Below are 27769 nucleotides of genomic sequence, written 5' to 3'. Positions count from 1 at the left end.
AGGCAGGGCAAAGCAAGACAGGCATGGCTAGACAGGCATGACAAGACAGGCATGGCAAAGCAAGACTAAAACCAATGGTTAAAAGTCCAGAACCTCCAGGCAGACAATGTCCATTCTGGCGTCCTACCCAGCCCAGCCAGGCAGAGTCACGGACCACACAAGAAGGCATCAGAGCCACATAAATCCAGGGACAGGAACGTGCAGGTGGCCAGATCCCTCAAGCGCCCTACACAGTCCAGCCGGACTGGTTGCGGACCACACTGAAGGACAGGACCTGTCCAGGGAAGGAAAACATCAGGCATGAACATCAAGGCACGGCAGACTTCAGGGTTACAGACATCAAGGCAGATTGACGAGGGAAGAGGTGACTCCTCGGCGCCGTCTGATGGAAAAGCCCATCAGCACCCTACACACCCCAGCCAGGGTGGTTGCAGACCACTGGGCCACTATGCGCCATACCAGCCCATCAGGAACAGGCGTACATCTAGACATCAGGAATGGATGGACAACTGGACATCAGGAACGGCAAGGAAATGCAGAGACCAGAACATGGAACACAGACGAAGAACAGGATCCCACACGGAACAGAGTGCCTAGGAGGAGAAGCAGATGAGGAGTCCTAAGAAGGACTTACTCCTTGCGAAGGCCAAGAAAGACTGATGGAAGAAGCCTTTTGTAGGCTGAAGCAAGAAACACCCAGGGAGGAGTCAGGAAAGAACCACACCTGCACTGGCCCTTTAAGAAGGGCAGAGAGGTGCGGCATCACCCCTTAGGAAGAAGCAGGAAGCAGAGCAGGACCCTGGACAATGGCCCTGCAGCGATGCAGAGCGCAGGAGAAGAAGAACTAGGCCTCAAGGCAGGCCCCGGCATCAGGAACGGCTCCCTGCCACTGAAGGAGGATCACTGGTGGCTCCAGGCTCCGGGCAAGGTCGAGGATGCAGGTCCTTTCCCCATGGAGGGCCTGAGGTAGGTCAGCGGCATCCGGGCCACATGAGGGCAGCAGCGAGGTTCTGACCATGCAAGGAGAGAGACGGTGGCCTTTGAGCCACATAGAGAGCAGCAATGCAGCTCTAGCCGCGTAAGGAGCAGGGCAGCTGCCTCTAAGCCGCTGTTGCGTTCGTGTCTGTTCTCGCCCTCACTCCACCCTCTCTACCTTGTGACGACTCCCTTCGGGTCTGACGAACAGTTGCTGCCGCGGCTTCTTCTCACCATTTTCTTCCTGAAATCCCCAGGCTGGTCTGACGCTACGGATCCACCATGTTCCTGATGACGTAAGGGCACGCGCGCGCTCCAGACTTTGTACCAGCAAGGCGCGAACCTCGGGGGCATCCCCCCTTAGTGACATCATCCACTTCCAACATAAAAGGTCTTTGGTTGCTACTACGAATTGAGTTAGCAAGGGCAAGGGTAGGAACCCCTTCCTCGCAACTCTCCGGGAACTCTTTCTCCGCTGCTCTGCCTCTACAAACTCACCAGGGGTACCCGCTCCTCGGGGGCCCCACTCTCTCTCTTCTTGATTTCAGATTGTAAGATGGGATTCGGTACTCGCTCCTCGAGGGCCTACGTTCCCGAAGACTCAGAAGACTCCTATTGCCTGGAGGTGGTCGCAGACGTGAACTGTGAATCCTATTACAGACAGGAACTGGTACTCGCTCCACGAGGGCCCATGTTCCTAATCTCTAAGACTCCCTTCAGTCTAAGACATTATCGCAGGTACGGAGATCGTGAGTTACCATTGCAGATTGCAGAATAGGAACCGGTACTCGCTCCAGGAGGGCTTATGTTCCTAATACCTTTCTCAGACTCTCTTCTTCCTCAGAAGGTATCGCATACCTATATCTTATGGATTACTATTACAGATTTACAGATAGGAACCGGTACTCGCTCCACGAGGGCCTATGTTCCTAAAATCTCTCCTACCTTCTATTCCAGAAGCCATCCCATACACAGTTATTGTGAGTTCTATTTCAGACTGCTTATAAGAACCAGTATTCGCCTGCGGCTCCTGTTCCTGAATACTGAAGACTCTCTGTTGCATAGGAAGACATTACAGATATCTACCAGTGTGAGTGTATCATCTACCACTGGTTATATGTCCAGTATAACCTGTCTACTCACTACCTATAGTCTCTCCTTACAGCTCAGCAACTCAGAGATCGTATTTCCAGTGTCAGAGGGACTTCTCTCTCTGCAGAAGCTGATCCATATCAGATAGCTAACTCCCCGTGAGGATCATACAGGTTGCTGGCTCCTCCATTTACAGGAACGAAGCATAACACTTTGCCATCTTCTCCCCTCTGGGGGAGCAGAGCACTAACAAGATTGCTAATTCTTCCTCCTATAGGAGCCAAGCCTATCAGCTCGCTAACTCCTCTCTTTGGGAGGAGCTGATTGATTACATATCGCTAACTCCGCCCTTCTGGTGGGGTGAGCTCTAACAGCTGCTCAGGAGGAAGCAGCGCAGCACCGGCCACGGGAGAGAGCCCCGGTGCGGCTCCTGCCACAACAGCACGATGGCAGCCTCCTGCCTCTGCAGGGAACCCCGGCACAGCTCCTGCCGTGCCGGAAAAACGACATCAGAGGTCGGGCCGGCTGGGGGATCGCAACATACAAGAATCAACAAGAGGGGAAACTATTTTAGACCTAGTCCTTAGTAGAACACAGGATTTGGTGCAGGAGCCAACAGTGTTGGAGCCACTTGGCAATAGGGATCACAACATTATAAAATTTGACTTAATAACTGGAGGGAGCACAAAAAAGAAATCTACTGCGACAGCATTCAACTTTCAAAAAGGTGACTATGGTAAAATTAGGAAAATAGTTAGGAAAAACCTGAAAGGAGCAACTGCAAAGAGTAAGAGTTTAGCTCATGCATCAATGTTGTTTAAAAATACCATCTTGGAAGCCCAGACAGATGTATTCCACGCATTAGAAAATGTGGAAGGAAGGCTAAAAGACTACCAGCATGGTTAAAAGGTGAGGTGAGGGAGGCTACAATAGCTAAAAGAACATCTTTGAAGAAATGGAAAAGGGATCCAAATGAAGAAGTTGGAGTAGGAAATCAATTCCACGCCTACTTTGAATGCTTGAAAGTATGTGCAGAAATACGTACATGGACATTTATGCTCTAGCAGGTGTAAACATGTATGCACCTATACTGTGCCAAGGTACATGCAGTCACACTAATTTTACACATATAAGTCTGCTCTAAATATTAGGGCTGTTACAAAAGTTCCCTCTATATGTTTATTGCACTGTATATATTTTTGCCCTTTAAACAAGAAATGTAATATAGAACTAATGGAGCCTACTTTCCTGTGCACAGCAATGCAGAGATAAAAATAAAATGCCTTTGTCATTCTTCTTCTGGGGGTAATCGTCCTGGGCCCCGGGCTTTAGGCAGCTGCCACCTCAGGAGCCCTAGCCCTGGCACCATAATTTCCTGTCAACACACAGAGACAGGGGTTTTCAGTTCATCACCTTTCCAGGAGCTGCGCCAGCTGATTTGCCCTGGCTCCTGCACCCCTTTCAGGGTCACTCTTCTTCCCTGGGACTCTCTGGTATGGCCTGAAAAGTTGGTGTTAGTAGAACACTAAGAACAAAAGGTTATTAGGGACGCGCACACACACACACACACACACACACTCACACACACACACACACACATGATGACTTCATAAGCCTTCTTTCTTTCAGGAAGTAGGCTAAAAAGCCGAAAGCAGTGGTTGAGTTCATTTGTGACCTTTAATTCACCAATTTCCAGACGCACAGGCATGAGTGAGTCTGTACCTTCCAAAGGACTTTTAAAAGTCCCCTACAACATGCACACTTTTTCTCTCTCTCTGTTCCACTAGGGCAGGGGTCAGGAACCTTTTTTGGCTGAGAGAGCCATAAACGCCACATATTTTAAAATGTAATTCCATGAGAGCCATACAATATGTTTAAAACTAAATACAAGTAAATGTGTGCATTTTATGTAAGATCACACTTTTAAAGTACAATAAGTCTCTGAAAATATTACACCAGGCCTTAAGACACCAATACATCTCCTATTAGGAAAACGGACCAAGTCAGGCTGCTATAGAGTCCTACACAGAAACTACACGCCAGCAGAAAACCTCACCTGAATCACGTGCTGTCCCTCACCTAACATAGAATAAAGAGACCAAAACGCATAACAAGAAGCATGCAGAAAAAACTGAATTGGAAACTGCAACAAGCCAGAGTCTCTGTATGCAGTGTAACAAAGGAAAAAAGAAACATCACACATCCTTATAAAACAAATCAAGAAATATAAAATCATCAGCAGTAAAACTGTACTAACAAAAAGAACATATTTCGAAACAGCTGATGAGTGGAATATCCAATAATTAAAAACTCATATAAAACATTTCCAGATACCAACAAAATATTTCAAAATAGCAGACACAAAGATCCAGTAATGAAAAATAATAAGGATACAAAATTTTTTTTGCTCTGCATACCTGGGAACGTTTGATATCCAGGTGTCCTGAGATTGTTCTGAATTAGCAGGAGGTGGGGTGGTTTGCTTGGAACTTTCTCCTCTCTCAGTCACATACCAGCGCTCTCTCTCACACTGGCTCTCAATGACACACCTATACACACATGCTCTCAGTCACTCACATATACAAATGTTTTTTCTCTCTCACTTATATAGGCTCTTAATTACACATTTACACACATGCTGTCTATCTTTTCACGCTTACACACACACAGGCTTTCAATCACATAAATACATGCTGTCTTTTTCTCTCACACACAGACTCTCATTCACATGCTTACAAACATGTCCTCTCTTTCTCTCATTTACACACAGGCTCTCAATCACATACTCACATGCTCCCTCACCTAAATCAGCTCTCAATCACACAGACACACATGGTCTCTCTCTCTCATTTAAACACAGGCTCTCAATCACATACTCACATGCTCCATCACCTAAACCAGCTGTCAATCAGACACAGACATACATGATCTCTCTCTTACTTATACACACAGGCTCTTAATCATACATACACATGATCTCTCTCACACACAAAGGATCTCAATCATACACACATACTCTTTCAAACAAACAGGTTTTCAATTACAAACTTACACATACAGGTTCCCAATGGTAAACTTACATTCATGCTCTCTCTCTCACAGGCAGGATCTCAATCACAGACATACTCTCTTTCACATATACAGGCTCTCAATCATTCACATACATGCAATCTCTCACTCACACACACAGGATCTCAAACACACATGCTTGCTCGCTCATTCATTCACTCTCTCTCTCCCCCCCCCCCCCCCCCGGGAACTCGCGGCAGCAGCAGCCACCTCCCAACGCTAACCTCCTTCATTTTCAGCCCTCGCGGAGGCGAAGGCGGAGTCCCATCGGCCGCGGTTGAAGATTTTCATTTTCCTCCGAGCCGCGCTGCAGTCTTCTTCCCGTCGGACACTAGCGTGCCTGCGCGGGTCTTCCCGCGCAGGCACCCGATGCTCTCCACTTCCTCTTCCGGGCCGCGGGGGGGGAGGAGAAGAGAGCACGCTGACTGGAGTCATCCGGGTGCCTGCGCGGGAGTCATCGGGTGTCAGCCGGGTGCCTGCGCGGGTCTTCCCGCGCAGGCACCCGATGCTCTCCACTTCCTCTTCCGGGCCGCGGGAAGAAGAGAGCACCGTCGTGCTCTCTTCTTCCCGCGGCCCGGAAGAGGAAGTGGAGAGCATCGGGTGCCTGCGCGGGAAGACCCGCGCAAGCACCCGATGACTCCAGCGCTGGCACCCGGCTGACACCCGATGACTCCCGCGCAGGCACCCGGATGACTCCAGTCGGCGTGCTCTCTTCTCCTCCCCCCCGCGGCCCGGAAGAGGAAGTGGTGAGCATCGGGTGCCTGCGCGGAAGAAGAGACCACGCTAGTGTGGTCTCTTCTTCCCGCGCAGGCACCCGATGCTCTCCACTTCCTCTTCCGGGCCGCGGGGGGGGGGAGGAGAAGAGAGCACGCCGGTGCCGCTGACTCCAGCTGTCCTGCCGCGTTCCGCCCGGGCTGACAGCATTTTAAGCCCGGGCGGCGGAGGACCGGGGAGCAGCTGGGTCAGCGGGGAACCGCGAAGTATGGCGACACTTGTCTGCGAGCCAGATGCAGCCCTCAAAAGAGCCATATCTGGCTCGCGAGCCATGGGTTCCCGACCCCTGCACTAGGGCAAATCTATTCAATTTTTTCTCCAGGATTTCTCTGGCAAGAATTGCTTGAGTATGGTACTGGCAGTTTTCCCATCAAAGATAATGGAATATGTTTCATTTTATAGATAAATTTGAAGCAAAATTGAAACACAGGTTTTATATGTCTGCCCCTATTGATTGTGCTGATGAAAGCAAAACTGGGTTTACTCAATGCTCCTGTGCACACTGCAAAAGAGAGAAAATTATGCTTTTTTTTATATAAAACATTTTTGTTTTGTCATACATTTAAGGCTTTGTTCCTTAGTTAAATCAGAGAGTAGCCCATCATGTCTGCAAAAAAAACCTTATTATCTCAAAGTTCTTTCTTCTTCAGAGAGGTCTTTTTATGTTTGCAACTCTAGTTACAAAACTTTCAGATGAATGAAACCACAAAGCCAGGCACCCATTTTCAGAGCTAGAAAAGAGGAACTCCTCAAAACATGTGAATGTTACAGCATCACAAAATCTATTCCCAAATTCCTCATTGAACGAGAACAAGTATTCTTATTTAAAACTAGTTGTGGTCAAATGAGTATCTCTATTGCAATAATACTTTACATACAGGGTTTCTAACTCTTCCTGCAGTTTTTATTGCCGTTTCCCTTGCGGTTACTCATAATGCTTCCCTCTGTGAGCCTCAGTCTTCCCACCCCCAACCCACTCTGCTTCTCTCCTGATGCTTTCCTTCTGGGCCGCTCTGTGTCTTTCCCTGCAGCATCTCAGAAGCTGCCCCTGCATTCCCCAAGGCTGCTCCCTCTGTAGTCTGTCTTACCACACCCCTTACACTTCCCCATGGTGGTCCCTCCGGGGTATCCCTCCCTGCTGCTCCTGCACTCTCCCATACGTCTCCCCTGCAGCCTCTATTGAGGATCCCCTTATACTTTACCACACCTTTCCCTCTGTGGTCCCCTATGCCACCACCCCCTGCACTATTTCTCAATGTTCGTCCTTTGATCCTTTTCCAGAGAGGTGGAGGAGCGAATCTGCAGCACCTCCAGCTCCCAAGTCTCCTCCTGGTTCCACATGGAAGTTGTCACACACTACATTATTCTCCATTCTTTTCCCCCTTCCTAACCCCGTGACTCTGTCTTCTGCTCTCTTTGATGCTTTCCCTTTTTTTCTCTGGACCCCATATTTCCATCTCTGTGCCCCTCTGTGCTTCTTCTCTCCCTCCACGAAATGACAGTATGGTCATAGCTGGTATTGCAGCCTTTCATTAATTACACTGACACATTGTGGCCACTGCTGGTACTGCAGTCTCTTTACCTCAACAGATGGATACCAAGAGTCCACTTGCTGTATGGAGATTACTTACTCCCTCATATCATTCTATAGTTTTGATATTAATAATTATGATGATGATAATAATAATAATAATAATAATACAATTAATAATAATAGGATGCGACATTTAAATCTCAGAATAACTAATTTTCCACAGGTACTGGGAGAGATTCCCTATATAACCCTAAAGAGATTTCTTAGGGATAAATTATCTTATGTGGAGGAAGCAATTCCTCCAATAAATACTTGTTACTTCCTAACTAACAGACCCCAAGTCCCTGTGGATTTGACTAATTTTCTTGAAGATTCATCGTTAGATGTCGTACATAGGAATACATTAATAGTTTCCTTTGTTACCACCCAAGACGTAGCCACCGTCATGAAAAAATATTTCAAAAAATTCCCAATAACTTTTCATGACCAGGTGGTTAAGTTATATCCTGATTTAGCACCTGTTACCAGGAATAGACGTAAGGAATTTCTGGCCTTACGCCAGCAAATTGTCTCCTTGGGATTTATATTTTTGTTACGTTTTCCATGTAGATGTGAGTTAAAGAAAGGAGAGCAGGTATATATATTTTACCAAGTTAATCAATTGCAACAATTTATTGAATCACAGCAAAATAATATAATTACTACAGAAATACCGTTGGCAGAATCTTCTCCTACAAGTGTTGCACAGATAAGTGAGTAGCTATGCCGGGACTAGAAATAGAATAGTTGATCAAATATAAGGTATTTTATTACTGCAATATTTCTCCGTAAATCCTTAGTTACTTAACTTCAGCCTCCTATTATTCTTTAAAAGGAGTTACAATGTATAACTAAAATTTTTTTTTTCCTTTTGGAGATTATTTTGTTTTTACATATCTTGAATCCTAATATAAGGAAATTAATTGAAGTTTCTATGAATGTTGATGTATGAATATTTCCTAAATTCTGTATATTTAGGATTCAAGCAATTATATGTACAAAGGGTTAAAATAATTTCTTTGTAAAATTGAATGAAAATGAGAAATAAAGATTTAAAAAAAAAAAATAATAATAAACCAATAAAAAACCTCAATCTAATTCCTCAAATTCTGGGTCATAACTTTTTGTCTAACTTAAAATCCATATAAAAAAAGGTAATCTTCTTCCAATTTGTCTGTCATGCTGTCCATCCTTTGATATCCATATATTCACTTATCCAGTATTATTGCTTAGAAAAGGGGAAAATAGGATTCTCACTAAAGTGCCCTAAAGAAAAAGCCCTTCCCCTTATAATATTCACATCAACACAAAGCTAAAGTGCCATATTAAAGTTAATATGCTTTACAGTGTGGTATGGAAAACCTGTAGGGCTTCTTGAAATTTGTGGTTCACTGTTTGCATTTGACACTAGTAATAGATATTGATCAAGTTATTCCATATATTGCATAAGAATGGTGGCATATGCAGGTTTGCACAGTAACCATCTACTAAACTAAAAGGAAATCTATCTTTTAAACTACCTTTACATTTCATATCTATAGCTGTCTTTTATAATCTTTATTAAGAGACACATTAGCAATGACCCGCTTTGGATTAGGTTGACTGGGTTCATAATTATACCCTGCTTTACAAGCTATTGGTAACTCTGCTGACATCAACAACCAAATTTTCCTGGGCCAATGTGAATTTCTCTGGCTCCTCTTGGTTAGTCATTTCAAACACTGGTTAGCCCTCCAGGACACTGGAAATGCTAAAGTATCTGTGATCTTGGCAGCCCCCCCTCACTTGAGATTTTTACAATCCTTAAGTGGCTAAAGTGAATATCCATCTCATGAGTAATCCTTCTTTGAGCTAAGGAGCCTAGCAAAATTCTGCAGGAAAATTAGAGCCAAATTGGGGCTTACTGAAGTTCTAATTACCTGAAACGAGCTAACTTTGATGTAATCCAAGCTGTAATTTAGATTAGGCGCTGTATCAGCATTCAGCACTACCCCTTTAACTCATTTCAGATGTGGATTCCATTCTTAATTTTCTAAGATTTAATATATATCTGTTCGTAGGACAGTTTATTAAGTTCAGTTGTTCAATTGCTACTTCAGCATGTGCATCACCATTGGATTGAAACTGGGTATGATAGAACATTAGCCATTCCAATGCTGTTCTAGACTGAGTGCCCGCTGCTGCCAAGCAAGAAAGAAAATACAAAATGAGCAACAGTCAGACTTCTCAGAAATGGCATTTAAAACAGTCAAATGAAGCAGCCAATGTTCCAGAGCCCCCTGGGTCAGACTCTGGCAACGCAGGCTGCAATACAGGACTCTGTTGTTTAAGCCTCCTGTCCCACGGCATAGGCAGGGCCTTGGGGAGGGAGGGAAGGTGACCCGCTGCCACGGTGATGACCACTGCTGCTCAAAGACTGGCACCTGGGGTTAGGCCTAGTGTATCACCAGGAAGGCTGTCCAGGATGCTCGCGGAAAATATCAAGAGGCGAAAAACAGTGGAAAAAATAACTCAACTCCTCTTATGCTGCCCATTTCCAGTAGTTTGTTTCTTTTTTTTTTTTTCTTACAGCCTTCTTCTTAAGAAAAGCAAACTGAAGGCCAAACTGGTAAATAAAAGTGCTGGACTGATTCCATTCTCCTTTTGGACAGAGCCTGAGGTAAGGCAAGACGGGCTGTGAATGACTGACAAATTTCACATTTCAAACTATTGCAGGAATGTGAAACTGCTCTGTATCAGGCTTCCCTCGAAATCTGAGGAGTAATATTGTGTGTCTTACCCTCCCCTTCATAAATATGGAAAGCAACTTTAATTTACTGTGCATAAAATCATTGAATAAAATTATCTAGAACTGGGACTGAACACCAGGAAGGAGAAAATTCAGGGCTTGTCTCTCAGCTGAAACTACTTTAACATTTGCATCTTATAACTCTTGGACTGGCACTGATGCTACAATCCTCAATGCTAAATTTATTTTAGGATTCAACATTTTGTGATACTGAAATTGGAAATGGTTGAAAAGGAATTCTGAGGCCAAGAATTACTTTAGATAAACAAGGAAACTCCTTAAAGGTTTGCAGCCTGAATGGCCTGCTATTTCTGATCCAAGTATGAGGGAAGTACTGTAAATGTAAGAAATATGCTCCACTTAGATGTTTTTTTAAAGATGACGGAACTAAGACTGTATATGAAAGCTGCACAAATGGACAGTGGCCAGAATTGAAGCCTTGACTGGTGCTACTGCTCACAAGTTTCAAACTTTTCTTAATTCAACCTGTTTTTATGTCTGTTTAAATAAACAGGAAAGGAGCAGTTCAAATTATAAACACAACCATTACTAAAAAAAAAAAAAAAAAGCAGAAGGCATTAAATAAACCCTACAGTTTGAGGCAAAAATCAAAATAAGGCATAGATTCATAATTTTGCTATAAATTTCTCATGAATAGCACCCAGACTGGAATTTCCTTGTTTTGGGCTGCTCAGTGCTCAGAGAAAGAGATACTCTTTATAAGGTGTTCATATTAGTCAACTAGTTATACAACTATAGAAGGGTCATCTAGTAACCTGAGGTGAGGTTCTGGTGGTGGTCTAGGGTATGGAGGCCAGTTTTACATGCACAGTCGCCAGACGTACGAACAGCACAGTACACATCAGTGAAGATTTGATGTGATTTGGAATGAGGAAAGATACACAAAGATGAGATTTCTATGATGTACTCTCACCCTAGCTTGATGCACTCTCTAATGGGTGCTGTCAAGCTAGGGCGAGAGTACATCATAGAAATCTCATCTTTGTGTATCTTTCCTCATTCCAAATCACATCAAATCTTCACTGATGTGTACTGTGTATGTAAAACTGCCCCCAAGCCCTAGACCACCACCAAAGCCTCACCTCGAGTTACTAGATGACCCTCCTATAGTGGTGTAAATAGATGACAAATATGCTTTCCAGCCCAGAGGTTTTCTCTCTCTCACTCTCTCTCTCTTTCTCATTATAAGGTCTTTGATTCAATTTCAAAATTTGCATACATATTGTGAGATGCAAAAAATAATACATGTTATGGCATTATCGTGGACATTAGGGCCCTAATACATTTTGATGAATGACTTTCTAACAGAACTAATGGGTACCATGGATCCAGGGCACATACATCCATCCCTGTAACATAACAAAATATAAGCAAGTTTGCCTGTGTTCAGCTCTGAGAGTTTCACTTTTTAAAATGGCGATATATTCAGACAGTCTGTTACCGCAAAACGTCCTAGGCAACAAATTACAAAATTTAGACATAGCAATATAATGAATGAAGGGAGATAAAGACCAAAATGGTCGATCCAGTCTGCCCAGCAAGTTTGAAAATGATTTTTAAGGGTATTAGCAACTGCCACTCCATGTGGGCTACCCCCAAGCCTTCTGTTGAGGGTATTAGTAATTGCCACCCAAGCTTTCCATTAAGGGTAGTAGCAACTTCACTTCATGCTGGCTACTCCCAAGCCTTCTGTTAAGGGTAATAACAACTGCAGCTACGTGTAGGCTATCCCCAAGCATAACAGATACGGCTGCCTTGATGCTATGAAGAGTGACGTCTAAATCTTGCACCGGTTTTACAGTTCCCCAGTGAGCCACTGGAAGTTTGGCACCTTTTTTGTTTCTGCTGTCATTTGAATCTGAGATTTTTAGCACTTTTTGTCCTACTGTCAGTTCAGCAAAGCATGGTCCCTATATAATGACAAATGCATTAGGAGTCTACGTACAGGAGCTCTGGAACTGAGCTGAAAGGGTTTCCTGTTGAATCTAACCAGTACCGTGCACGAACTGCAGCAACTCTAGGGAAAGCTTAGAAGCTCTTGTGTGTTATTCAGGTTTTTGTTTTTGCCTCAGGACAGTTCCTTGACAATAATCTCTCCCTGTCTAAGTGCAGCTTCTTAAAATTAAAGGGGAAGGGGGGGGGGGGTGCGATGAAATCAACCAGGACACTGCTAATGAACTTTGATTTTTTTTATACATATTTTTTCAAGGAAAGGTAAAATAACCAATGCTTTGAGTCACCACTAGACTATATTAAAATACAAGGATGAGTTAGTTCCTGTACTTTTTATAATTGCCTTGTAATTTCTGTGAAGGTGGCTGAGGTAAGAAATCATAGCATGTTTTTACTTCTGCTGTTTCTTCACTGTGTTTGATGTAGCTTACTAGATACACGCTGTGCCTGTGGGAAAACAAGTTTATGCAACAGCAGCTGATGGATTATTAAGTAAGAGCATATTTCATTTAAAAATTTGGCTTGGCTTAGCAGATTTTTTTTTTTTTCTGTTTAAAAATATAGTGCTTCGCGAGTACTTACCTAGCCAATAATGCAGGTTGTAGAAGTTGTTAGTGTTTTCCTTGACGGTGTAGAGTACCAGATAAGCATCCCCGATATAGAAATTGCCATATAAATTTTCTGGTACCGGAACCAGCTCCATATTCTCCACTCTCCAGACCTGGAGCCCGCTTTTCTGGCCAGCACCCTCAAATTCTTTGTGGTACAGCACCATGATTGCTGAAGTTGAAACCTGAGGCCACAGCGCAAGAAGGGGAGAAAACGTCTAGCAGAAACTGGTTAAGGCTGCCAGCCGTCCTGTCAGCTCAGCTAGAAACTGAAAATCTAACCACAGCAGCAGCAATAAGAGCAGCAGGAATAGAAGCACAGGGTAAAAGGCAGAGCTTTAAAAAGTACTGTACACACAAGGGGCGGGTCCTTCCTCGCTGCTGCCAAAGTCCATGAAAGAAAGCATACATTCTCATCAAGGAAGCATATATGTGTGCATGCATGCATCTGGTATAAGGAAGTTAACACAACCACACTTATTTATGGATCTCATAGGCAGTAGAACGCTAACAGAATGAATGGTGCTGCAGTGATTCCTAAGGCAATGCCTTCTTCACTGTATTTCAGGGCAGTAAAGGCTTGCCTGTACTGAAAAAAAATTATATTTAAATGTAATAGGGATTTGTTCAGCTGAAGTGGATTGTCCTGCATGTGTGCCTTGACTTGACTGTAAGCTCTGTGGAGCAGGGACTGTCTTATATCTGTATTGTACATTATAGGAATACTGCGTAGGAGTAGCAGTGGCAAAGACAAAGTTTTTCACTTCTTGACCAACTATCCAAATGTAGCCTACTGAGTACATTTTAAGAGGTGTATGATGCGGGAAAATTGCATATGCACATGGAAGCAACATATAATTGTGAACAATGCTATTTTATAAACCTCAAAAGTACCCACAGATTTTTGGTTTCACGCTCCCAGGTACTGGCACAAACAGAGGTCCAACTTTTGGGATGGGGGGGTCAAGAATTACACACAGAATATGCTATTTTTAATAAATTGACATGGATAAATTATTGAACTTACTTGTATGATTTTACACCTGCTAATTAACTAGCACAGGTGTCTTGTCTGTCTGTCTGTCTGCAATTTTTGCATGGAAAGTTGGAGTGACTTGGTGGGAGCTGAGGGTGAAGTGCTAGAGGGGTCTCAGTGAACTCCTGATGGAGTGAGTGAACTGGCAGAGGAATTAGCAAACTGGTGATTTCACGTATGGTGCACAAGTAACTTCAAAGCGGTAAGTGCACACACACATTAAAATATACCTGCCTCCCTCATATGTCAATGTTTTTATTACATACATGTTATATTTTTCTGCATGTAAGTTTTCCACGCATACTTGAATAAAATAGGTAAAGTAAGCACTTTCATTGCATTGCAAATATTCGTGTGTACTGAAGCATATGCTTGTACTTTCAGAGCAGAGCTACACATTATTTTTAAACTGTGCAGGAACCCACTAGGGGTGTGCATGGATAAAAACATTTCTTTTCGTAATTTGGTTTGTTTTTGGGAGGTTTTTTCCACACAAATTTCAGTTCATGGAATGTTTGATTCATTTCATTGGTGTGAAAAAAAAACAAAAACAAATCAGATATTAAAAAACAAACAAACCCCTAAAAATGAACAAAAAAAGAAACCAGGGCCTCCCAATGCCTCCTGACATCACCATCCATTAGAGATGTGAATCGTGTCCTCGATCGTCTTAACGATCGATTTCAGCTGGGAGGGGGAGGGAATCGTATCGTCGCCGTTTGGGTGTTTAGAGTATCGTGAAAATCGTTAAAATCGTGAACCGGCACACTAAAACCCCCTAAAACCCACCCCCGACCCTTTAAATTAAATCCCCCACCCTCCCGAACCCCCCCCAAATGCCTTAAATTACCTGGGGGTCCAGCGGCGGTCCGTAGCTAAATCGGGGGAAGGGGGAGGGCAGGAAAACCGGCACACTAAAACACCCTAAAACCCACCCCGACCCTTTAAATTAAATCCCTCACCCTCCCGAACCCCCCAAATGCCTTAAATTACCTGGGGGTCCAGCGGCGGTCTGGAACGGTCTCCTGCAATTGAATCGTGTTGTCTTCAGCCGGCGCCATTCTGCGCCGCCATTTTGCAAAATGGCGGCGCAAAATGGCGGCGCAAAATGGCGGCGGCCATAGACCAACACGATTTGACTGCAGGAGGTCGTTCCGGACCCCTGCTGGACTTTTGGCAAGTCTTGCGGGGGTCAGGAGGCCCCCCCAAGCTGGCCAAAAGTCCCTGGGGGTCCAGCGGGGGTCCGGGAGCGATCTCCTGCTGCGAATCGTTTTCCGTACGGAAAATGGCGCCGGCAGGAGATCGACTGCAGGAGGTCGTTCAGCCGGGGTCCGGAACCTTGGATACTCAATGGATCTGATAAGTGAAATTTTTCGGGGGCTTGGGTTTCAGCCGAGGTGCTAGCATCAGCTTTGGCCTAAACCGAGAACCCAGCATCGTGTTCGGGTATAGGCTGCGACCTTTGCTTTGCGTCTTGACCTATGCCCTAGGCGAAGCTCTAGCCTCAGGCCTAGGTCTAGTCCCAATGCATTCTTTTTAAATAAATGCAACAAATAAGGTTTGTTTTATTTAGAGGCCCTCAAATGAACTGAATTATTCTTATTCGTTGTATTTTGCACATTCATTTAAAACAAATGCACATCCCTACAACCCACTACACAGTTCATAAAATGCTAGGATAAATCTCCATGCGTCCACTTATGCATGCAAATGTACTGCAAATAGGTTTGATTATTAGGCTCTCTGCTACTAATAGCTGTATATGTGTGCAAAATCATTTTGTGGTCTCTGATTACAGTTATTGTCCAGTATGAAATGTTTTCCCATATGACTAAAACTGCTATCACAGATTTCTGATGAAGCAGTAGCCTGAGCAGAAACGAAGCAGCTAAGCTTCAAGAGAGAACCCTAAAACCATTTAACTATCATTCATCACATTCAAAAAGTACTTTGTAGATCTCAACCCAGTTTTGATGAGCAGAAATATTTCTGATTCAAAATAGTTGCCAACTTTAAAAAATTGAAGTCAGATGCTCAAAGAATTTTTTTTTTTTCACTAAAATAAGAGTTACTTATAAGTTTATTTTCCCATTTTGTACCTATGGGGAAAATGCTATGCACTGAAGCTCAGTCCTATGGGGTAAATGATCAAAGACTAAGTGGGGTTTTACCTTTTTAACTTCAGAGTTATGCAGGTGAAACTGCTTAACTGAAAAATTGACCCTGCTTAGTTGCTAAAAAGTCTGTTTTGTTTCTCACTAAGGGCCGGATTTTAAATCACCTACGCACGTCGGGACAATTTTCAAAGGCCCAGCCACACGCGTAAACCCCCGGGACGCGTGTAAGTCCCGGGGTTTGTGAAAGGGGCGGGGCTGGGTTAGAGACGCCCGGCAGAACAGCCATTTGCCGCTGTGCCGGCGGATCGCATGCTGGCAGGATGCCGGCGCAGGCAACTGACGCCTGTCGAAGCAGTCGCAAAAGGTAGGTTAAAGATTTTGGGGGGGGTTTAGGATAGGGATAGGGGGAGGGCAGGATAAGGGAAGGGGAAGGGAGGTCAGGCTAAGGGGTTGGGAACCGGGGAAGGCCCCGATGCGTCACTGTGCGTAACTGCGAAAATCCTCCCCACCCCTTGCGCGCGCCGACCTGGCATTTTATAACTTGCGCATGCCAGCGTTAGTAGGGAGGCATCTTAGTGCTTTTCTTAATGTGGAAAATGTAATGCCTGGGTCAGGGCAGGAGTATAAGTTAAAGTGCATTTCTGGTGGTCATCTTAGTGCATTGTGATACTGTATGTAGGTGCATCTCTGAGATTTTCTGTGGCAAACATGTTTTTTTGATGCTTTGATACATTTTGCAGGTGAGCTGAAGAATAAGAGTGACAGAAGCTTTAGAAAAAAGAAGAGAGAAAGAAGATGATTTCTCACTGAAGAAGAAAGGAGGCTCTGAGAAAAGCAGGCTGTCCTGGTTCTTCACAGAAGAGTACGCAGTCAGCAGATATTTTCCTGAGGAGAACACTGATGGGTTTACTGGAGACAGATGTAGTGTGGACATATAGCTCCAGAGCAATTCTTTCTCTCTATGAAAAAATCGAAGATGATATTGATGCTCTAACCAATCGTGGACATGCCATTCCAGGCTTGGTCAAGCTTCTTGGGACCTTGTAGTTTCTTGCCACAGGCTATTTCCAGAATAAGTGGCTGGTATGGACCAGTCAACATTTTCAAGGCATTTCAGCCAGGTACTAAGGACCATGATGATGTCGATGATCCACCACTTCAGCAAAACAGCAGCAATGAGCAAGCAGGAATGGAGCCACCATCTTTACAGATTGCAGTGATGAACACTGTTGATGATGAAGATGCACCCACCTGCAGAAAGAAGGGAAAAGAAAACCAAAAGTGAGAAATGCAAATCAGAAGCCTAGAAATTAACCATCCAGCAACCACTGTGGAACAAGAGGAATAATACACAGGAATGTTGGTGCATAAATACTCATAAGAGGAGAGGAGACAAGTATGGGTGGTGGATTCAACAATGGTTTAAATGAGGCGGCCGATGGGGAGAAGCATCTGAGAAGAGATGAGGCATCCATGTTGTAGAAGTGTCAACAAAGGCAAGAGACTATGTTCTGCTACAGAATATTTTATTTATTTATTTATTTTTAATTTTTATATACCGAAGTTCTTGTAGGGACTACAAATCACTCCGGTTTACATAAAACAAAGAACTGCTCAACAGAGAGTGGAGCTTTACATGGAACCGTAGAACATATGGAACAGTATAAATGGATGACAATTAAACATAGTGAAAAATAAATAAAAATAATAGTTTAACTGGTAATAAATAAAGAATTATATTATTTACTATAAGCAGTATAACTGTTTAAAGTAGAAATAAATATTAACAATGCTAAATATATATAAGAAATAAAGTGAATTTTTGAACTCAAAGATAGTTGTCCAGTTACTTAGTACAGTGTCCAGTTACTTAGTACAGTGTCCATAAATAAAGGATACCTAGTAATTAGGAAGTCTATCCATCTCTGTAAATTAAGCGTCTGGGAAAGCTTGTTGGAAGAGAAAAGTCTTCAGTCTTTTTTTGAATTCTTGGTGACTGGGTTCTAGTCTAAGATCTGGGGGAAGTATGTTCCACTGGTGTGGGCCTGCTGAAGATAGCTGAAGATATGGTAAACCCTTTTTTAATAAAGCAAACCTCACAACTTACCAGGAAAACCACACTGATGAGAAAGCTTACACATGTTTTGAATGTGACTAAAGTTTCATTTGGAAAGCAAGTTTCACAAGAAACCCATAATTCCCCCAAGTAGCAAGACCAAGCTCAAGTAGGAAATGAAAGAAAAGCTCATTTCACAAAAATTCTACTGACAACAGATCCTTTTCTTGTACTAAATCTGACAAGTTGCAATTCTTCCACAGGAAAACAGACATCTCCTATGCCACTCTGCTTTGCTGCTATTCCCGCTATCCATCTTTCTTCTACTCAGCATCACTTGCTGCTACCACTCTGCTTACCTTCCATGCTCTTATTATGCCTCCCTGCCATGCCTATTACATGCCTCCCTGCCATGCCTATTACATGCCTATTACATGTAAACATATATTACAAATGTTGTCATAACCATGTATAACTTTCCATAGCAAAGAAAGAAACTAGGCATCATGAAATGTTCACATAGCTCTAGCTCCTTGTTAATCAGTGATAACTTATTTTTAATGTGCTTTAACACACCCCTATTCAGCCATGTTGACTTCCTCAGGCAGAAAGCATAGGGTGCTTTTACAATTAACTTTGAATCTATTCACCTGATTTCTAAATGGCTGAGGATTTGGAAAATGTTTCTTTATGGAATTAGCAGAAAAAGGGCCAAGTAAATTATCACAAAGTGCAATCATATAGAACAAATAGCAAAGTCACACATGACTACATTAGAAAACTTACTGTGGAGAAGCTATAGACCAAGAAATGAAACACATCATGGACTCATATTCTACAGTGGGTAAATCACTGGTCCTATTTTTTTATTTTACATAATTTTTCTGCTTATAAAGTCCATAAAGTGCAAAAAGAACTCAAAACAATCAATGGAACAGCTCCCCTATGAGGAAAGACTAAAGAGGTTAGGACTTTTCAGCTTGGAGAAGAGATGACTGAGGGGGGATATGATAGAAGTGTTTAAAATCATGAGAGGTCTAGAACGGGTAGATGTGAATCGGTTATTTACTCTTTCGGATAATAGAAAGACTAGGGGGCACTCCATGAAGTTAGCATGTGGCACATTTAAAACTAATCAGAGAAAGTTCTTTTTTACTCAACGCACAATTAAACTCTGGAATTTTTTGACAAAAGATGTGGTTAGTGCAGTTAGTATAGCTGTGTTTAAAAAAGGATTGGATAAGTACTTGGAGGAGAAGTCCATTGCCTGCTATTAATTAAGTTGACTTAGAAAATAGCCACTGCTATTACTAGCAACGGTAACATGGAATAGACTTAGTTTTTGGGTTCTTGCCAGGTTCTTATGGCCTGGATTGGCCACTGTTGGAAACAGGATGCTGGGCTTGAGGGACCCTTGTTCTGACCCAGTATGGCATGTTCTTATGTTCTATCACATACCAACCTCCATGTTGTTTTGCTGTTTAGCTCTCAGCTTAGTTCTCCTACCCTATTTGCTTTATTGTTGATTGTACTGGGGTGTTTCCCCCCCCCCCAAAAAAAAAAAAAAAAGACAATATGGAAAAAGACAAAAGAAATACAAATTTCTCCTCCCATCCCATTCCTTTTTATGGTTTTACATCTTGCTGTCAAGGCTTGTCTAAGCCTTTGTGTTATTGGCAATTCACCTCCTCGTCTTGCATGTAAAATGTCTGGTATTGGAGGTATACACCTGCTCTAAAGATTAATTGCAGTCCTATGACTTTGCTCCCATATTATAACCTTGCCAAAACGATATTAAAAAGTCTCAGGATCAGAAATAATTTCAGATAAATTTAGCAGTCCCTAAGAATGCTATATTTCCTGCCTGCAGAGGTAATTCCCAAATGTTCCATAAAAATGACTCAAGCTTTGATGCCATTTATTTGTACTTATAATGCAATGCTTACTAAAGCAACTGCATTAAGGAAAATTGTGTGAAAACATATTAAATATAGGAAGAGATGGCAGATAAAGACTGAATGGTCCATCCAGTCTGCCCAGTAAGTTGTTTAAGTAATAATTGCCACTCCAAGCAGGTTACCCTCATGTAGAGATGTGAATCGTGTGCCCGATCATCTTAACGATCGGGTTCGGCTGGAGGGAGAAAAAAATCTGATCGCTGGAGATGTGAATCGGAATCGGTTCCGATTCACATCGTTAATTTTTTTTTAGTGAGGCCCGACCCTTTAAAATTGACTGCTTACCTTAACACAGTACTCCAGGTGAAGCCTCACCAAAGACCTGTACAAGGGCATTATCATTTCCTTTTGGTTATTCCCTTCTCTATGTAGCCTAGCATCCTCTGGCTTTTGCCACCACCTTGTAATACATTATCTATTTATACAATTTATAACCCACTTATGTCCAAGTGTTACAATGAAAACATACATAAAAACATTCAGGTTAATATATAAAACATAACCAACTAAAATATTATACATGAAACCCAAACAAAATATTGATACAAAAACTAAAAATACCAATAAATATAATACTGACAGTAATAGCTGGGGTGGTATGCAGAATGTATTACAATCTCTCTGTTTCAGTTTTTAATAATCACCAGCAACATTGCTATTGCTGTCACTCCAACTGATCTTGGTACCTTAGAGTACTTTTTCCACTGCTCTATCTGTCTTTGAGATTCTTTCTAAATTGGCTTCCCCTGCGGTATTTGCCAACTTTTGGTATTACTCTGGCCATTACTTTGTAAGCTTGCTGCATCACTCCTTATGCTATTGACACCATTCTTCCTCTGTGGTTCTTGCCATCTCTTGCTCTTTGCCTGGCCATCCTTTGATTTACACACTTGCTGCACCATTCCTATGACCTTTCATGCTACCCCAGGTACCACTCAACCTTTATTATTTCATAAGCATATTGTACTAGTGATTCAGCCAGATAGCCATAGCTCTGGGTGGGACAGACATCCCCCACTCCAGCTGTCTACGAGATTCCTTCTAATTCCCCTTCCCCTATGGTACGTGGTGACCAGTGTTCCCTCAACATTTTGAAAAACTGTTTGTGCAAACATTTTCTTTATGTGCAACTTTATATAAGCCAAGTTCAAATTTGTGCACTGCGAGCCAATATAATGCAAATAATATGGGATTTCTTGTGCGTGCTATGTTTTGCTGTGTGTGCACAGCAAAACATAGCACGCACAAGGTAGTGACTTGTGCTCTTCCTCTTGCCCTGGCCATACATTGCTTTGCATGCCTATTGCACTCCTTCTCAGGCTTTTCATACTGTTCATCCTCCATCTCAGCCCTCAAGGTACTTAGAGATTTTACAGCTATTCTTGTTGCTGTGTTGCTCTGCTAATGCCATTTCAGTTTTCAATCACCAATGCCACTGCTGCGCTACCGCTCCAAACAAGTCTTGGTAACTTAGGGTACATCCTCCATAGCTCTGAGCATGTGCAGGAAGTATTGCATTTCCTTTCTAGGCTTGATCTGTGAAGGACATAGTATTTTGGAGCTCTTACAGAGTTTGTAAGAAAACATTTTGGCTGCTTCTAATTTAGTCTGTGCTGCACTAGTCTCAATCACTGTGCCAGTTACCTGGGGAGTGGAGGGGGGGGGGAGAGAAGCCTGCCAGAGCTAGGGCGATCCACAGGAAGGGCCCAATTCACATCCAGAGTTGCCACCAGCCCCAAGGATGGGCAGAGCCTGGTCCAGCCATGGCACATGCCCAACCCTACTTTGTGCACCAGCCCAAGTAACCCAACCCATAAAACCAATCCTTATCCTGAAGTTAAGGATCTGACTAGCTGACTTCATTTACCTAAATGGTTCTAACATGCCAGAGACTGTTCATCTTGAAGACCTGCTGTTATTAGGGGTATAACCCAGTGCAAGATTTACATTCTCTCTCTCAGATTTTCAAAGACTAGCTAGAGTTTTCTAGGTGCCACCAAAACCATGATGCTTTCCAAGGCTTGGGCCCCTCTCTCAGGGTGAACTCATTCCAGGGTGCCCAGCCCTTCACGAAGAAAAGAGAACTCTCCCTGGGGCTTTTGTCAGCTTGTATGGATCAACTGTGTTACTGCATTGGATGTCTCACCTGTCTCCTGTACTATGGTTTCAGGAATCTGAACTTGACTCCCTTTCAATTGTTCAAATGCAACAGAGGCCATCACCTGCCCCTTCTGTATTGCACTCGCTTATCTCTTACTGACCCCTGTTCAGCTTTTGTTCACATAGAATCCTTCTCCATTTTGACCTTTATCTTTCTCCTTTGAATATTTGTTACAACCACCCGGGCTCCACCTGGGCTCCCATCCTAGGCTTCCGTACCCACCACAGCTGTCCTTCTACTCGTCACGACTTAGCCCCTGCAGCCCTCATGTCCAGCAAAACCTGGATATGGGTCCAATACTCCAGCGCCATCCTTTTTCAGGGCTAGTTTATTTAGTAATTTGATTGATATTCTGCCTTTCAGGTACTTCAAAGCAAATTACATTCAGGTACTGTAGGTAGCTGAAACAGCAGCTGAATTAATACACACTTCTTAGAAGATTCTGACTTCAGTGGTCACCGTACTGAAGTCTATATTAACCAACACCTTTTCTAGCATCTGATGAGCATCAACATTGGCACCTTAACCCAAGATTTGGTTCATCCTGCAGCACCAGTGCTGCTTACCAAAAGTAACCAATTAGACACTTGCATTCTATGCTCACCTCCATGCCAAGAAGCCAAACATTTAACCATTCTGGAGGGAGCCAGCTACCAGATGGTTCAATTAGTGTTTTGCTTCTAAACGCAAGCTGGATGATTGATTTGCATGTCAGGACCACTACAGACTTTCACCAGAGTTTCCTCTGGCTCTGTACTGCCGAGGCATAGTTAACCATGCTCTGGGTCAAAACATGTGCACTCATGCTCCACCTGCGCAATGGGATGTTTGTCCGCCGCCAAACATGGCATGATGCCACCTCAGCCAGCACATACCGGCCCTCACCTTTATTGTTCCACAAGGTTTCTGGAGGCCTTACAAATAACGCATGTGTTAGACTCCTAGGTCAGTATTTTCAGACATGTATAGTGCGTCACTGCATTACTGCAGATCCAGGGTGCCCAGCATGGGTCGCCCTGCCTGGGGCATTTCACATGTAATGAGGATGGCCAAAAATAAATAGAAAGAGGCTTACCTGGGCCCGAAGGCCCGATAACCCAAAGATCCACAGCAGTAACACCCGCACTGAAATAACAAATGAAGCCAGGTCTTGCCAGTAAGCCCCCCCCTGAAATTAAGAAGGCAGTGCAGAAGGACTACAACAGCAAGAGAGACAAAAGCCATGTTGCATAGTGAGGAGACGTTGGGCTGTTGCTTCTGCCAGGAGCTCCTGTAGCTGATGGCAAACTGATTCAGGATGGAAGGAAAGCTGACCAGTCGAGGAGGGAGCACTGCGGGACAAAGACAACAAGCCCAGTGATGTTACCTGTAGCCCGAATGACAGCTGAGCACCTCATTTGTGTCAGGCCCAAAGCAGCAGAGAGGCCAGTAAGAACAAGAGATGGAAGCAGTGGTGACAGCAGTGTCAGCAACAGCATAACTTACCAGCTGACTGAGACCGGCGATAAGCTCAGACTCTGGAACAACAAGGCAGCTTCAGTCTGTTGATGCTCCCAACACCTTCACCGTCATCACAGCCTTACTCTGCCAGGCCCAAGTCTATGAGGTGTGATAAAAGGGAGACAGGAACAGTCCATGATTGTCAAACAGAGGCACCGTGGCTGCCAATATCATCCTGCTGCGAGCGCTGAGTAACTGGGTGAGTGCCAAAGCACCATCATTTTTTTAAAACTAAAAATAAAATGAAATAAAAAAGAAATGCCATAATCATCGGCTGAGGTTCTGAGGGGAGTCCCTGACACTACTGAGAAAGCTAGGCCATGGTCCTGCTAATGTCATTGATGACATCAGTGGGTACCCATGGCTCACAGAGGCTGGGCCATGAATTTTGTAAAAAATAAAGAGAAATAAAGAAAATTTAAAGAAAATAATGATGGTGGCCATATAAGTGGACCCTAGTCAAATGATCAAACTCAACTCCTGACTACCAAAGTGGATTTTTAAAGGTAGATCTGCCCTGTTGGAGCAAGGACTATTTAGGAGTTCAAAATCCTTAGAAACCCACAACGATCTGAGTAAAACTGGTGGTAATTAACAAAAAGGACCTAGAAGTCCCCTCTGAAGTTATTGATTAGGCTGAGAAAGTGAGAGATTTCTGAAAATGAATGTTGAGCTAAATAAAAAGAAAAGAAAGAACTTTTAAGAATAAAAATGACAGTAATGAATAAAGGTAAATCAGAGAAAAGTTACTGATGCCCAGGAAAATATTTTAAAGGCAAAGTTAAGAAGTAACATTTAAAAATGTGACACAATGGTAGCATCTGACCACTGCTAGAATCAATGGTTAGTTTTAAAGCTACCTGGGGAAACTAGGACTGCCATGATCAACCAATGAATGGACCAAAGCCATATCCTGGGACATGACAATGGCTTCCCTATCAACCAGTGATGGGGCAAGTGCAGCATTGGTTTAGAAGGTTAAAGCACAAAGGAAAATTAGAAAATTAAAAAAGACTGCACAAAAAATAAGAGTGACTAAAATTAAAAAAAAAATAGTATTACTAGAAAACCCAGCCAATAAATGTAAACTTTAAATCTAATTTAATATACAAACTAAAGCCCGACAGGAACTATTCTATCAGATGACATCAGCAAAAGCAGCAATTCACTAGGGGAAAAGACTGAAGGCAGTTTAGAATTGGAGGAGAAGCCTGGTGAGATTTCATGAGAGCAGGAGCACATTGCTCAGCTCATCACTAAGGATCTGAAAGTAGCAAAAAATAAATACACCATAATACTGTCAAGAGCAGGGGGAATGAAGTGAATGCATGTATGAATGTATGAAATTTAATATTTAACTTTGATTAGCAATCCAGTTAAGAGATACATTACAGATAGTTATTAAGTAGCTGACTCATGAGTTTTAGCATCAGCTAAGTTAGGCTGTTGTATGAAAGAAAGCAGTGTGCACAGAGAACAATCAGAAAGAGAATTGTTTCAAAGTAATCATGATAGACATCGTCCTCTGATAATAAGGGAGACCGCTAAGAGAAAAAGTTACTTACAAGTAATACTAAGAAACAAAAATAAAGTATCTCTAGCTAGTCATGGTCCTTAAGACAGGACCAAGTTATTTGGGGTGAACAAATGAGGCATTCATGCAAAACAACATTTCAGCAGTGACAGTACAATCCTGAAAGTCTGCAAGAATGCTTGAATATAACAAATGGTAAGGAACTGTCCTGGTTTGTAACTAGGGAAACTTCAATTATTATTTATTTTCTATCTCATTAGTTTCAGCATTCAACAAGATGTCGTAGACATAACACATTAGGAAACTCATTGATTGTAGTTTGCATAAGATGGGACAGTGTTAGGGAGGCAATCTCTCTTTTTGAGATGTTTATAGTGTAGAGTAGTAGCTAAAGAAGAAGACAATGGAAGAAACATTGACTTAAAGAGAAAAGAAAAAGATAGCAAAGAAAAAGAAACAACAGCCAGATAAGTGTGTGCCCACACCATCACTACATGGAAAAAGGAATAGAAACAAAAACTAATAGATACAAAGAGACAGAAAAAGACAGAGTAAAAGACAGAAGGAAAAGAAAAGAAAGAAAGAAAGAAAAGAAATTATACTTACCGAGCTGACATTACAAAAATCTTGATTACCTGAAAGTTATAAAGAATCCACAAAGACTCACTTTCTGATAGGGTCATTTTCCAACTCATGTTGTGGTGTTTTCACATGCGAAAAATGCCTTAACGCATGCGAAAAGCACTATAACACATGGTGCGATGTTAATTTTTAAAAGGGGAGGGATTGGGGAATTTAGAGGTGGGAATTTTGTAAAAGTAGACTGGCTTCGCAAAGTGCAAAGCCATAACACATAAAATCGCACAGTTTTAAGGCCTTTTTCATTAGTGTTGTGTGATATGCCCATAACGCAAATTGTTATTTGGGCATTTTTGGACTGGGGAAGGGCCCGAGATGTGGGGGGAAGGAGAGGGGGAGAGAGAGAAAGCCAGAGCCTCTGGGGGTGGCACAATAGTAAGCAGCTATTTATGCTACTATAGGAGGCCCACCTAGTAAGTTGAGCTGAGGTTTAGGTAGTAGTGTAGGGGTTAGCGGCCACTTTGACATGCAGAATGAGACATACGAACAGAGCAGTACACTCTTGTGAAGATTTGATGTCTTTTGGAGTATGGAAACTCGCACTACGTTGAGATTTGTACAATGTTCTCTCAACCTAGCTTGATGGACTCTGAAAGACACAACTCCGAAAGACATCAAATTTTCACAAATGTGCACTGTTCTGTTCATATGTCTCACTCTGCATGTCAAAGTGACCCCTAACTCCTACACTACTACCTAAACCTCACCTTGAGTTACTAGGCTGGCCTCCTATAGTAGAATAAATAGCTAACTACTACAAGGGCCTTGCAGATAGTCTCAGTCTCAGTCTCTCTCTCTCTCTGGTGAAATGAGCACTTTGTAGTTAGGAAAATGGAATTATGTAGGTATTACCACAAAATGTGAAAAGTTAACACACTTTGTTGTAATACCTATGCAAAGCACTAAGATAACACACATTGCAATAAATAGGCTATTACCATAAAACATGCCCCTCTTCCTATCACATGCAAGATTTTGATAAATCTAGCTCTTAGATAGAATACAGTATTTAAAATTACATTTATTGGTTTATGAAAAAGATAATTAAGTTCATACTTATCTCAGATTCCTTGTAGCTGCAGTTTTTAATAGAACTTCTACAAAAGAAAAGAGTTAAGCATTAGAAATTGTTATAGTAGCATAAGTGTAATAAAAAATAATTAATCTGAGACAGAATATCTGGTATTGTAACTTTGTTTGTTTGCTAACATTGACCTTACGCTTTTCTTATTCCCGCTCTTGCTCCCTACCACCAGACTTGATTAGGTGGGCTTCCGGCTCATTTTTTAATATAAACAATAGGAGAGGTGACTTCTGGCAATGACCTCTTGAGAGCAACATCAGGGGACCCCCATATGTAATCCTCGGCTAAGGACACCTTTAACAAAGCGGGAGAGGAATCCTATCTCACAGGGGTGGTTTAGGCACAGAAGGACAGTCCACTCCAATTGACAGTCACACTGGGAGTGATGAGCCCCATCCCCTTAAAACCTGCCTCAACCTCCTTGTGAGGGGAAGGAGATTCTGGAGGGGAGCTCAGAGGTGGCCATCTGCCACAGCCCCAGGGAAAATGGCAACATTGCTGTAAAAGGCCTTGGGCTTTTTATACCATTCTCCCAGCACCTCAGCCTTCAAGGTACATCTTAGGTGTTTTATGGCTACTCTTCTTGCTGTGCCGCTCTGCTCCTACCATCTCAGTTTTTAATAATAACCAGTGCCACATCTGCCGCCGCCACTCCAAGCCGGTCTTGGTACTTTGGGACACTTCTTCCACTGCTCCAGCTAATCAGCTCATTATAATATGCACAGTGGTGGCAGCAGAATGACACGAGATATTTAAAATACCTCACGTCATCCCTGAATTATGCCATTTATGGCATGATAAACAGCCTGATGAGGCTTTGTAAATTGTATA

At 42.8% G+C, this 27769-nt stretch overlaps 1 protein-coding gene across 1 annotated transcript in view; it reads right to left on the bottom strand.

The window, feature by feature from the left end:
- Positions 1–13159, bottom strand: part of SCIN (scinderin) — a 267968-nt gene extending 254809 nt beyond the window's left edge. The window contains exon 1 of the mRNA XM_029588987.1: positions 12828–13159. Within this exon, the coding sequence (XP_029444847.1) occupies positions 12828–13020 (193 nt within the window). The 5' untranslated portion in view covers positions 13021–13159. The remainder of the gene's footprint in view (positions 1–12827) is intronic.
- Between the last annotated feature and the right edge of the window lie 14610 nt (positions 13160–27769).

This window comes from Rhinatrema bivittatum, chromosome 2, assembly GCF_901001135.1.
Source record: "Rhinatrema bivittatum chromosome 2, aRhiBiv1.1, whole genome shotgun sequence".
Lineage (NCBI taxonomy): Eukaryota > Metazoa > Chordata > Amphibia > Gymnophiona > Rhinatrematidae > Rhinatrema > Rhinatrema bivittatum.
Note: the sequence above shows the minus strand (reverse complement) of the source record. Positions and strands in the feature narration are given on the sequence as shown.